The 14869-nt window shown below is 38.8% G+C and overlaps 2 protein-coding genes across 2 annotated transcripts in view; one reads left to right on the forward strand and one right to left on the reverse strand.

Moving 5' to 3' along the window:
* The window catches only part of LOC135479130 (5-hydroxytryptamine receptor 2C-like), a 29073-nt gene extending 20067 nt beyond the window's left edge, over positions 1-9006 (forward strand). The window contains exon 2 of the mRNA XM_064758880.1: positions 7362-9006. Coding sequence (XP_064614950.1) covers positions 7362-8578 — 1217 coding nt within the window. The 3' untranslated portion in view covers positions 8579-9006. The remainder of the gene's footprint in view (positions 1-7361) is intronic.
* Positions 1-14869, reverse strand: part of LOC135479047 (26S proteasome non-ATPase regulatory subunit 1-like) — a 188989-nt gene that overhangs the window by 80168 nt on the left and 93952 nt on the right. The window lies entirely within an intron of this gene.

A 14869-nucleotide genomic window follows, 5' to 3' on the forward strand; every position in this document is an offset into this window, starting at 1 on the left:
AGCTTAACATAGAGAAAAGATGCAAACAACTAGGTTGGCAACTTGAAATTTTATGGCTACATTTTGAAAGGGATGGACATGGCAATCATTTTGAAAGGGATGATCATGGCTATCATTTTGAAAGGGATGATCATGGCTATCATGTTGAAAGGGATGATCATGGCTATCATTTTACCTGGAACCGCTGACTTACACACGCAATGTCACATGTGCAAGGAACTGTTTACAAGCTCAGAACATGTGGTTTGTTCAGCTGAAGGATGGTTGTCTGTGGAAAGGAACACTTGTATAACAAGGGTATTTAGATAAAAGCATGGAAACTTGCCAGTACTTAACAGAGCAGAGATATTGTAATGAGAGGATATACAAATGCCACTCAGATTCTAGCCGATGACATGTATTACGCATTGCAATCTATTCATCCCTCAGACACTGTCCAGGATCCTGCTAAAGTGGTTTTCTCAACCCAACACAATGGCCCGACCAAAGAGGGTGGGAGTTCAAATCCAGCTCTTACTGCTTTAGCTGTGACTTCAAATCAAGAGTTTTGTCCGTAATCTAACAAAGGGATGGTGGTTTGCTAGAAGCACTTCCGTTTCCAGCCCCTATAAAACTGACCACCATCATAATGATGAAAAATTGTCAATGGTACAAAAAATCAATTAATCTTGAAACAGACAAATAATCAATTAATCTTGAAACAGACAGCTTTAGGCTTATGAACAAGTCATTTTTCTGGACGAACTAATATAATGTTCAGGAGACATCTGAACACCAAACACAAGCAGAAGGGCAACTTAATATGAAAGGGCACGCAGTAAGATGGAGTATAAGGGGGGGGTGGGGAGGGGCTCACTGTAGAGGGGTCAGGTCTTGGTCAGTGGTACAAGCTTCAACATCATGTCAGTTACACAACCAATTAACTAATCTAGCCCCCTTAACCTGGTACCAAATCAGCTCTTGGGGGAAAAGATTGCATTGTGGTCCACAGGATATTGACACTCAGGGTGTGGACAAAGCCTAATGTCCAGCAACTGATTACCGTGTAATTGGCACAGGGGGCTTCACCTCTCAGGAGGATCAACCAGGGGGTATCAGTCCAAGAGGCTGGGGTCAGAGAGACCTTGTAACTCTGTAGCACTCTCCCTCTCTCTTCTAGTCCCGTCTAAACAAGGAAATTATTATTATCATCTCCTCAGTGGAAGATTAAACAGATGACAGATTATCCCATTAGACTCCTGACATCACTTTCGTCTGCTCATTCCCCAGCAGAAAGGCTATTCAGACAGCTGGCTGCCCAATCCTACCACCCACCCCCCCCCCCCTTCCCACCTCGACACACACACATTACATCTCCCTGGTTCCAGGTTACTGTCTCATGAGCTATCTGCACCATACCTACACAAGCCTACATCACAGCTACAGCCAAGGCTGTCAGGACCGCAAAGGTCCAGCACAGCTTATACTCAAGGTCATTTATCAACCTTACAGATATACATGTATACCAGCTGAAAACTTCCAACTCTTGAGAAAAATTGCACCAGACTTACAAAACAGATGCTGTCTAGGTATGCAGACTTGCCAGTAAAATAACTGCAATGGTATTTGAAGGTGTTAGACATTTGCCTGCACATGTGACTGCACTTCCTATACTTACATGTATATCAGTCTCTCACAGAGATCTAGCACAGTTAAGCTTACAATATCAACCTAATAATTTATCATCATGTACAATAAGGTTTATTTATTTATTTACCTCGCTGTTGTTTAATGCCATACTCAACAATTTTTCAATTATCATTGGCAATCAGCTTTATATTTATGGGTGGAGCAAACTGTGTGTCCAAGATAAACCACGAACCTTCGGCATGTTAATGACAAACTCTCCCACAGGTATTAATGAAACATGAACATTCAACATCTCTACATGTATGGGCAACAGGTAACCAAACGTATGGTTGACAAGTAACCAAATGCAAGGTTGACAAGTAACCAAATGCACAGTTGACAAGAGCCAAAGGTGTGATTAACAGGTCATCAAATGTATGGTCAACAGGTATCCAAATGTATGGTCGACAAGTAACCAAATGTATGTTCAACAGGTAATCAAATGTAGGGTCGACAGGTAACCAAATGTATGGTCGACAAGTAATCAAATGTAGGGTCGACAGGTAACCAAATGTATAGCTGACAAGAAACAAAAGGTATCATTGCCAAGTAACCAAAGGTATGGTACACATTTAACCCAGCGTATGGTCAAAAAGTAACCAAATGTATTTATTTATTTATTTGGTTGGTGTTTTACGCCGTACTCAAGAATATTTCACTTATACGACGGCGGCCAGCATTATGGTCGGTGGAAACTGGGCAGAGCCCGGAGGAAATTCACGACCATCCGCAGGTTGCTGACAGACCTTCCCACTTATGGCCGGAGAGGAAGCCAGCATGATCTGGACTTGAACTCACAGCGACCGCATTGGTGAGAGACTCATGGGTCATTATGCTGCGCTAGCGCGCCAACCAACTGAGCCACAGAGGCTCCATAATCAAATGTATGGTTGTCAAGTAACCAAATGTATGGTTGACAAGAAACCAAATGTATGGTTGACAAGAAACCAAATGTATGGCTGACAAGAAACCAAATGTATGGCTGACAAGAAAGTAAAGCTGTGGCTGACAAGTAATCGAATGTATGGTTGGCCAGAAACCAAAGGTGTGGTTGACAAGTAACCAAAGGTGTGGTTAACAAGTAACTAAAAGCATGGTTGACAGGTAACCAAATGTATGGTAGGCAAGTAAACCAAATGTATGGTGCACATGTACCCAAACATATGGTCGACGAGTAACCAAACATATGGTTGCCAAGAAAGCAAACATGATTGACAAGTAACCAAAGGTATCGTCAAGAGGTAACCAAAAGTATGGTCAACAAGTAACCAAAAGTATGGTCGACAAGTAACCAAAAGTATGGTCGATAAGTAACCAAAAGTATGGTCGAAAAGTAACCAAAAGTATGGTCAACACGTAACCAAAAGTGTGGTCGACAAGTAACCAAAAGTATACAAGTAACCAAAAGTATGGTCAACAAGTATCCAAAAGTATGGTCGACAAGTAATTGAATGTAAGGTTGACGAGTAACTGAATGTAAGGTTGACGAGTAACTGAATGTATATCTGTATGTTGGTATGCAAGTGTCAATTTCACACCTAAATAACTGAATGATCTGGATCTGAGTCTGCAACCTCACTGGTTCAGTGCACACGGCTTCGTTAAAATTCTGTTAGTTTCATAATCCATGGCTTTCTTCATAGTGGCTGATGTAATTCTTGTGGATAGAAATTTGTTAAAACTTCACCCATCAATCACACCCTGGGGACACAGCAGTAATCAAGCCTGAGAAAAGGCGCATGTCAAGTAATCATAAGGTGTTAGATAATACATCAATATTATTCTCAAGGCGTTGACTGATTGACAGACAGATCGATTAAGGTTAAAACATAAATCCCCTTCCGAACAAAAATTAATTCATCAAAATTGCAACGGATTGTGTATTCGTAAACCACAAGTAGCAAAGTACAGGAGTGGGTCATAAATGTGGGTAAAATGTATAGGATGCAGCAGATCTTTGAACACCATATACATTAAACCACAACTTCATTGTATACATTAAACCACAACTTCATCGTATGCATTAAACCACAACTTCATCGTATGCATTAAACCACAACTGCACCATATACATCAAAAATCACAAACACAAACTTTCAAACAAAACAATGCAGGATCTTCTGAAAGTCTTTGAAAAGTCTCAAACTTGTAAAATGCACCGGTCATTATTTAATATACTTATCATTTTTAAACTACAGCACCACTTGAAATATACTCTTTCCACCCCAATATGTTAATTTATCATTACTTATCCAGGTCACATTACAAGGAAGTACATGAAATCTGAATTATATTTACTGTGGTTAACTGACTAATAAATCCATGGAAATAAAAGAAACTCAAACTTTTACTTGCGGAATACGCACACATAACATCTTATCTCATAGCAAAAGTTCTTTAGCATAGGCACCTTTCTTTACCTCCATGACTAGAGAGGCTCAAAATGCAGACAGAATGCAGCTGTCATCAGTTGGTATGGTTTAAGCATGTCTACATGGTGCCATTGCTAAGTCCTTGTTACCACTCCACACTTCTCCTGCTGATATCATCAGGCCATTCTAAATGAAGCATAATTAGGGATACATGTAGAGTGAATATATGTACCTGTGCCTATAACAGAATTTCTAAGCTCCTGTATAATGACTGATAACAGTTTGCAGTGTAAAAAAGTAAGTTCATAAAAAGAAAGACTTTGTAATAGAGATTTTTAACAAAATCCATTTTTTTAAACCAAATAATGGGTCGAAGAGATGAACTTGACTAAGTGTAAATAAACCGCATCAAAAGAATTTGCTATCTAAACCCTAGGTCTCTGAGGTCTTTGAATTTAATTTCGGCTTTTTCAGAAGAATTCCATTTTAACTAAAAGTAATTTGGCACATCGTGTATGCACTTGGGGGGTTGATATTATAGAGTGATATGTTTGACTTTCTTTCTCTACCCATAATTCATTTCTTTGCACTTTTGGACCAATGGGGCTGCAGTTTATCATTCAATTCCAAACTGCCAGAGGCAAATTCACTAACTTCTACGCAATAAAAACAACTTCTCTGCACAGAAAGCACAGCAAGAAACTGGAGAAATATGATGTTTAAATAAGCGAGACTGTACAGGCACAAGATCCAAGCCTTTCCATTGAGAAGCTTTCAAAACTTTCAAAGAATCGATATCAGAGATACACGACAGCAAACACAGGCGAATAGGGCAAAAACTGGTTTCGTTTACTTTCAAATTTGTGTGGCAGTTTAATTAGTTACTGGCGTAAATGGCGGTGCCTTTTTCTGTCTTCTTTGCTTATTACACCACCGAGGAAGTTTGATCAAGACTCCATCAACAGAGTATGATGCCATACTACAACCTCCGCATATTGATTTCCAAATCATTTTCTCGTCAAGAGTGTAAAAAAAACAGCACTCTGAATTACAATATGGCATGACCTTCCACCCCTAGCCCCCAGTATGGTCTTGCCTTACTTGTTCTGGAGAAATTGCCTCCTTCGAAAGTTCCTAAAGATAAAACCAACTAGTTAAGCCAACACTTTATATTCTAGAACTGTGTTTTACTGTATGTTGCCATTTTCAGAACGTCTGCTGCTGTGAACAGATTGCTCTAATATCAACCTACAATATAACAGTACTACAGCCAAGAAAAAACGTCCAGAGATCATAACAGATCATAAAGACAATTACTGCCAGTATGCAGACATTGTACTTAGGGTTACAATGAGAACACAAAGTCCATCAACATCAATATATAAGACAAAAAAAAAAAACAATATATGGCATGATTGCATAATCTCTGAGCTGTTCCTCCATATGTCTTCCAAAAAAAAAAAGGTGGATTTGAACGCAATATTGTCTTGGTAGTTTGGAAGTTAATGGTATGAAATGTTCCCTGTTTTTAGTTGTGTGTGGGTTTGCTAGCTGCTGAATGTCCAGGGGAAAAAGTTCATTCTAAATTGACTGTACATGTATTTCCTTCTGTAAGTAAAAATATTTATGGCATCAATGTTCTCATTATCAAGAAAAAATGGGGTACAAAAATACTGCTTAAGAATGCGATCATCATTTAAATAAAACATGAATCAACTGGATACTGTCAAATCTCAACAAAACCCACATCAACCAGTTAAACTTGTCCAAACTTGACAATAATGAATATCCTTCTGGACTTGAATGGAAGTCTGGAAAATCTTGTTGAAAGAGTAAAACTACAGGTTCTAGGAGAAGTTCAGAATGTAACAACATGAAGCCAGTACAATTCAAACCCAGGGCGATTTAACTCACCCTTCCCAGCCCCCTCCCCCGGCCCCCTTGTGTGCTATTCAATTTAATTTACGCAACTTCCGCCGAGAAGAAGAAGACTGCAAAAAGCAACAAAAAAGCCTGTTGTCTCCGAGAAAAGGCTAAGAAGTTTCTCAACGTTGGAATTAATTCAGACAGGATCGGCGATCACTTAGCCTGAAAAGATATTTGTTGGTGGCCATCTTGAAGACAGGGTTAATTTCTCCTGTTGAACAGGCCATAACACACGTGGACAAACTTAATTATTCCAGATCATGAAGAAAGAAAATCGCAGAGCCCTGGCGAGCGCTTCTGACAGGTCGTTGCTGACATGACCACTCGTTTCGATCGATACATCATTAACACCAACAACAGCCCCACTTAAACTGCCTAGAATACAACTCTACCTATAGCCGTAGAGTTTCAATGCAACCTCTTTGAATTGCTTCCTATGCAATACTCAATATATGCACGATTATAAAATTGATAAATCGAGTTCCTTTAAAGTGAGATTTCGTCCAAAATTGTATACATGTCTTTCATCCAATAAATTATTTTTGCGGATTACATCAATGTACACAGAAAATTAGACATTAGAAAAAATATTCCAAAAAGATTGGTTGGAACAGTTTTAATATCGTGTATATATTAGAAATTCAACCTGTTATATGAAACTTAGAGGAACATGTATGAACAGAGAGGAAAGAATACTCCTAAAAAAATCATTTGGATAAAAGTTATTCTCTTATTCAAATAAGAGAGATTGACAGACAAATTTGGATCAATTTGACTTTGGGTTGTGCATATAATTTCCAAAAACATAAGTGCACATAAGTCCAAATCTTTTCCTTTTTTTTTTCCCCCACACCTGATGAAGTAAGGAAGCCTGGAAACAAGAGTTCTTAATTACGCAGCCTACTGCAGCTTTCTCGGAAGTTGACAAGTACCCTTGATTGGCCATCTTACTTTTATTAAGCTTGTCTTCATCCCTGCTCGTTGGTACCCAATGGCACCACTCTTGGGGCGAGGAAGCTCTATCATGTCCGCATAAAGAAGGGTGTTAAATGTTTACAGTGTGTCCAAGTGAGCAGTATAAGGGGAGCTGAGTGGGTTAAGTACAATCTTGTTCTGACCACAATGATGCTAGGAGAAGACACTGGGCTGTAAGTGGGCTGACTTCCTGTATCACAGCCCAGATAATGTCCTCGTGCAGACAAGCTTCTCAAAAGATCTTCTCGCCACAGGAACATTTAAGCAAAGTTAAGTCGGTGGAAAATTATCCCAGACCAACCGCAGCACTATGTGCTGTTTTCCCGCTGGTGCTAATTAAATGGGGATATTCGGGGCAGGTCAACGTCCAATTTGTCTTCCATTCAACTAATGTTCTTTTTCCCCTTTTTCTCGTTTCAGGGTACTGGCCCCTTGGACTGGGACTCTGCGATTTCTTCGTTACTTCTGACGTACTGATGTGTACATCTTCCATCATGCACCTCTGTACAATATCACTTGAGCGATACCTGGCCATCCGCTTTCCATTGAGGACCAGAAATAAGTCAAAGCATATAGTCATTTTAAAAATCGGGTTGGTCTGGGCCATTTCCCTTGCTATTTCCAGTCCTATAACTGTGCTAGGTTTTGTTAACTCCGCCAACGTTCTCAACAACAGGCACTGCGTCCTGGCTAATGACTACTTTGTGATATATGGCTCCATTTTGGCTTTTTTCATCCCACTCTTCATCATGATAGTAATGTACACTTTGACCATCCACATCCTGTACAAACAGTCACAGATGTGTGGCTCTAAAGGCGAGAGGAAAGGCTCTCATCCGTTGGTGCGCCGATCAACCAGCAGTCGACACAGGACTAGAGACAATGCCGCGGCCAGGTCAAGGAGTTTACCCATGAGGCGTAAAAGTTTAGAGAAGCGAGGGCATCGTTCCACTAACCATTATAACCGTGAGGAGAACGGGACGTTTGGAAGGATATTCCGTAAAACACAATCCTCGTTGGACCAGCCTCTTTCTCAGACCTCAGAGACAGTTCCGCTCAAGAACACAGAGGCTCAAGACGGTTCTGCTCACCTAGACGAGAGCGCTCCACCCAGCCCTGAGGTCAGCTCGGGTCACGACCACGAACCTCCAAGATTGCTCCTACTCCTTAAAAAGCACAACCTTGCCATACGCGCCGCCAACTTGCTCCTTCTACGCAAGGAGGAGCTTCCCAAGGAGAACAATGTGCAGACAGAACAGAGAGCATCCAAAGTGCTAGGGATCGTCTTTGCAATATTCGTTGTCTGCTGGGCTCCTTTTTTCTGTGTCAATATCATGACAGCTCTTTGCAAGACCTGTTCGTTTGACCCTACGCTGGTCACAGTGTTTGTCTGGCTGGGCTATTTGTCTAGTACCCTCAACCCTATCATTTACACAGTATTTAATCGGGTTTTCAAGGTGACTTTCTGGAAACTGCTTTGCTGCAGGTACAAGAAGCTGGGTCGGGCGAGGCATTCACACAAACCCAAGGCAAAACGGCAAAGTCAGTATCACAGTGTCCGCTGCCAGCCCAGCTTCAGGGTGTCTAATAATGACACCATCAGTGCCATGAACACACAAACTGATACTATGATCTAAACAACGCCAACAAAACTGTTTACTTTCCCTATCTGATATTTATACAAATCCCTAATATAAATAAACAAAGTTTGCAATATTCGTATTACCATGTTGTATATGTCTACCATTAGCTGATATCAGCAGTATGTTTATTTGATCAGGTTTCACTTTGGCTTCAAATCTCATTCCAGGACCCTAATTAACCCTTTAGGTTTAAGGCACCCGTCTTAATCATATGAATTATGTACCTGTTTTCTTTTTTCTTTTAACACTTTCTGTGAGTCTTCAACCACTAGAGCACTTTTTGGAGAGAAATTTATGAATACACTTTACATGAAATTGACACTAAAATGATTTGCTTGCATCACTAAAGATGCAAGCTTTATAAAATTGTGCACCCTACAGTTCTTTCAAAATGTTTCAAAATATTGGTGGTAGAGGCGGTTGAAAAATTTGAAGCATTAGGGAACAAGTTGTTGTATTTTTACTTATTGGATTGGTGAGTAATGTCCTATTTCAAGATTGCTGTTTCTACAGGAGAAGACGACAAAGTATCATTTTTTTTAAATACATGATTGGTTACATAAAAATTATTTTCAAGAAATGAAATGTAATATTGGCAATGATAAACTTGATAGACTGATGTCTAATTTACTACTCATCCAACTCAGATAGCCAACATCAGGGCGACACAAACCAGATTGTCAGTAATTAATACACTCAACCACCAGTCACAGCAGCAAACACAAAACTACAAGTACACAGCATGCTAATTAGCATTATTGTTTCAGGGCTAAAATAGCATGGTTATGATCCTGCCCAATGCTGTTCTTTAAAATCATGCAATTTTTCAGGATAAATCTATTATTATTTCCATGGTGTTTCATGGTACACTCAAGAAGATTTCACTTGAAGCTGAAAATGTTTTTTGTATCAAAATGGTTTTGCAAGCTGTGCACGTTTAAAGCTTCTTCAGGAATTCAGCTGTGTTATTTTAATGTCACTGTTAATTAAATATCTTTTCACCATGTTAAAATGATTAAAGTTCAACTTCCACATGATTGGAAAAGAAAATACAACAGGAGGAAGAAAAAAACCTGATAAGAATGGCATCCAAGGAAATAATGCAACACTAGAAAATATTAAAAAACTTCAATGCACGCAAAAATTTGTTCAAAATTAGAGATAATTACAGTACAGGGTTGAAACCAGACAGAAAGGGAGGTTGATTCAAGACTGTTAAGAGGCAAGACACAACTGCAACTCCTGTGATATTGAGTAACATAAAGTCTTCCACCAGAAACAAGTTGAATCCACATTTAGCTCAACAGCCCAATCTTTGTCCATTAGAGAAATCAATAGTATCGCTCAAGTGGGTCCAGCGTCATCCAGTTATCCCGTAATAAAGCAGCTAATGTATATGTTTGGAGACATAAATATGGAGCTGTCCACAGCCTAAGCCGTTTATTCCCCTATTTATCAACCTGATTCATCGGGTCTGTGGTCTTTTGAATGGTTTGCCAACACCAATCAAAATCAAGAAGAACACCGATCTGCACACCATGAAGGCTTTTTACAAATGCCCCACTCCCTCCCCCACCCCACTGCACTTTTCATCTCGTAAGATTCACCATTCAGGTACCAACATCTCTCTCCCATTATAGGCCATTTGCAGCTGCAGTTTTGTTTCTAGCAACTTAATATTACAAAATTCTTACAGCAAACTTTAAATAATTAATAAATTAAAGAACATGCTATGTTTGTAACAAACCTAACAATTTAAATATCATGCATCATGTTTACAGTATTAAGAATGCATTTATACCACTATCTAATGTTTACAGTATTAAGAATGCATTTATACCAGTACCTGATGTTTACAGCATTAATAATGCATTTATACCACTATCTAATGTTTACAGTATTAAGAATGCATTTATACCACTATCTAATGTTTACAGTATTAGGAATGCATTTATACAACTACCTGATGTTTACAGTATTAAGAATGCATTTATACCACTATCTGGTTAAAGTTAATACAGTTAAAGTAACTATCTAAAAGTACATGTAACCATATTACATATCAAGCTATTCAAGTTAACATATTAGTCTCAGGCAAAACACATTTTTTTCATCACAATGTTCTGGACTACTGTAATTCTTCAACCTTTTGCAAGGGGTATATTCAAACACATTCTGACAACATTATTCTATGAAAGATGATAAGATTATATTTTTTGTGAAGCCCTGACACTGGCCAACCAAAACACTGTTGTTTTATCTTCAAAATCAAATTTAAAAAGTGCATAAAATAAATGCGGGAAGGTTGAGGAATTAGGGTACATTGTAAGATTCAACCCAGAAAATAACATCACTGGTCAACAGGAGACTGTTTTTCTACTCTTGTCCACATTAATTCCATAGGATTTATAATCATTGTTATTGCTGCTCTGGCTTTGCTTGCTTATAAATAATGGTGTAGTCTTTTATGCCGCGATACTGGTCTTCCCGAGCCTTGAACCTTGAGCCTTGAACACGGCATTATCTGGCTGATCAGATGGATAGTGCTTTTCCAAACACTGTGTGGTACTCGGACAAGTAGAGGCAATTCAAGAGACATCCTCATAAAAAAAACACTAGCATTCCAGTAATGAAAATAAGGTAAAGACATGAAGAAAACCAGCAGTCTGCCACGTCTAATGGAAACAAATATATTTCAGTATAGACAGCCTAAATGCGGATTCCTGTCTCTTCCCACTTAATAGAGTGCTCTTCTGTCACGGAGGTGAAAACTGGTCCCTCTGTCCATTTTCCCCGCCTCACATGATTTAATGAGCCAATTCAGAGTGATTTAGTACTGCCACTTGGCCAGGCCTAAAGTTAACCATCTCCCAGCATTCATCAGTGGTGGAGAAGCAGACAATGGAGTCTTCTTCGTACTGATGATTTTATTCGCTGAGAGCTTCAAGAAGGGTGTAAAAAGTTTTTCTACTTCACTGGAAACCATGGATACGAGGTGTTCAGAATATTTAACTGTTTAACCTGTCAAGAAGGAACAAACAGCGGTTTGAATGCTTTAACTGCATGACTGATTGATTTAAGTTGAACACGTTAATTGTTTTGATAGTTAGCCGTGCCTTAAAACAACCATCTTTATAGCATCTATATGATTTTACAAAAAAAAAAACTGCAGCAAAACGTGATACTACAATAGGCTAATTCTCATCATGTAAATGTCATTTTAATTTCAATGTTTCATTAGTGTTTTTTACGTCACTGTACGAAGTAATTTTTCACTTCATATACAACCGAAGCCTGGAAAGCCTGGAAGCCTGGCAGCAAGACAAGGGCAATGTCCCGCACCAAATAGTACTTTGACAGAAACCAACTGTTTGGCACAGGACATAACTGCCATGTATAAAATAACATTGTAACTTTATTATTACTGTGAATAACTGAAAGATTTGCCACTATCTCCTGTACTAACCCTACAGAGACATATTGCCAACGGCTAAAACATGTTGATTTTTGATACACGTCATCTACATAAAGTTGAGACTTTCAGAGATGTCTACTGACATGGATTTGACTTGAAGTAAACAATCAAATGTTGAGTATTATCCGAGGTTTCTCTTCCACCAACAACTCGCTCAAGTCACTACAGTAACAAACATGGCCGATGACTGACTTTTTGGACTGGGCTACCTCCCCTTGATGCATCTCATTTTTGTATTTAGTTGAACCAACTGGCCAGACACCAGACAAACCCATTCGACTTGTTACAGCAACAACCTGCACTCATTCCCGAGACCTCCCTGGTCAAGGGCAGACAGGCTCCTATGCGATTAATGCCTTAACCAATCAAAACTAGGAAAAACCTATAAATGTTAAAATGAAAGTATTACGAGACAAAGATTCCACCTGAACTACAAGTACGTTATATATCTGAAAAAAAATCTGCATTAGGATGCAGGCAGCTTTGAATAAATTCATTTTCAAACAATTGATTCAGATGATATCAGCTGTTATGTCTAAGCAGACTATGTTCTTTTGGAAAAAAAAAACATATCACAATATGATTATTTTTGCAATGCTGAGCTTGTAAAACTCTTTCCAGTCTTCAGCAAAGCTACATACTCTTACTTTCGCCCGATACAGCGACACATTTTTTGGACTATTCATAAAGCCTTAAGGTACATTTAGTACACAAGCACTGCAGCGATTAGCAGAAAATGGTGTATTTCTACAACCATTCTAACTTCTTGGTGTAGTCAATCCCATCTTCTACTGGTACATGAGGTCATTTCAACTCCCTTCAGTTGAATCTATTTGGAAAAAAAACTTTTCATGCAAAGTTTCATCGCAGGCGCCCTCTGTTCAGAAATCAATAATGCATGAGATTTGTAAAATAGTGCGGATCGGATTGTAAATATGAAATATCACACAATCAAACCTGGAATAAATGAGTCTGATTTATCGCAATGTTGATCTGCTGGATTGCAGTTATTATTACTTTGTTGGTTCGATTTCTGATTTATATTGAAAAAAAATGTGATAGGCAAACATCATTATTAACGAGTTCGTAATGCGGTGAAATTCTTGTATAAACATGAAGTTAACATGTCATACAGGAACAACACCTGTTACCAATGAGATTTCCAGTTACAAAATATGCGGATAAAAGTGAAAAAAAAACTGATATAATCATCAAGGATCTGGTGGTTTTAAAAACCAGGGCAGAAAATTTATCATAGTCTAATTAAATCTGTGGGAACAGGACTTGTACAATCACAATCAATTTATGGGGGACACTATCCGTTAAAACTTTCTGCCATAATTTTTTCCTTTCTTTATTCTTACAAGGTCTATGATGGCTTGCCTGCTGGTTGGCAGATTGATTAATTATGAATTAAAAACTATGCTAGGGCTAAAGAATTACAAGGACACAGCGGGAGTGGATGGCTTACATGTAACTACGCAATGAGAATTTCAACTTTTAAGAAAAAATGGAGTGTTTCAAAGAAATAGCAAATTGACCCAACAGGGTTCCAAGTCCAATAATCTTCAGGAAAGGGAAGAACAGCAGGTGAGAACTTCTGGAAAAGACAAATTATTCTGTTGGGTAAAATGGAGGCACAGATTGACGCACTAATTGACAGATTGATGAGAAAGCAGTTAAGTTTACTGGAGGAGGAAACCTGAGGAAACCAGGGGAAACTATCATAACTACCAACTAACAGACAACTGCCTAAAGCTGTAATTAAAACCAACAGAAGCTGGGATTGGAATGAAATTTAGTGGCTTAACAACAGTGCTGTAATACTGCACTCTTCTCACGGAGAAGCCTGATGGAACCTCATTTGTACAGGCATGGTTATCTTCCTAGAGAACCTCAAAGACGGCTCACTCAGCTAAAAGATGTCTAAACAAAACAAAACTTTCTTGGAAAGTGAAAGGCACGTTCAACAAAATGTGATCTGCCATTACAGATGTCTGCAAAACTAAAGCTTGCGCACTGTACATTAGGAGGTCATTGAATGGGCAATCATTGGTTGATGCATGATCCAATCCAAAAATGGACCCTGTAAAACATCAAAAAAGGTTGAAATAAACCTTTAATACTTGAATATAACACACAAAACGTTTAAAGTACACAGTACTATATTTCACCTAAAGTTTGGAATGTAAAAATGTACTTTCAAAAGCACATGAAGGCTTTAAAATGATAACTTTGATGCCAATACTTTTGTTTTTCTTATATAAAATCCAACTTTACAAAACAAACTCTTAAGTGGCCCTACATGTATAGGGTAGATAAATCAATCAATCAGAATCAAGCAAAATGTGTCACATGAAAAATGTCTTTGTACGAAATCAAGCCGCACAAAGCCAACAGTGTACCCTGGGCTGATGGACAGACAGATGAACGCCCATCTCCTCAAAGTCTACTCATCCTTTGTAACTAGCGATGCTATCTAATAATTCATTGATTTGTAAATTAAAGGAGAAATCTCCCGACACCTGGATATTACTACAGCTAACAACTGTGGTCAAATGATCATCAAAAATCCCCTAGGTGCACATGCACCAGAAATCTCACGTACAAGCAGGACGCACATCTCTGAATTATTGCGACAAATGATTTTCCGAATGAATTAACACCAGCTGTCACTTGTGGCGAGATGATTGGACAAGCCTGTATCTAGGTACACGGTTACGGATTGTGCTTGTATATATGTAGAGCAACAGATTGTATGAGCGTACAGGAGAGCACCTGATACAGCTGGAGTCAATCCCTATGAACCA

Source organism: Liolophura sinensis, chromosome 12 (genome assembly GCF_032854445.1).
Source record: "Liolophura sinensis isolate JHLJ2023 chromosome 12, CUHK_Ljap_v2, whole genome shotgun sequence".
Classification (NCBI taxonomy): domain Eukaryota; kingdom Metazoa; phylum Mollusca; class Polyplacophora; order Chitonida; family Chitonidae; genus Liolophura; species Liolophura sinensis.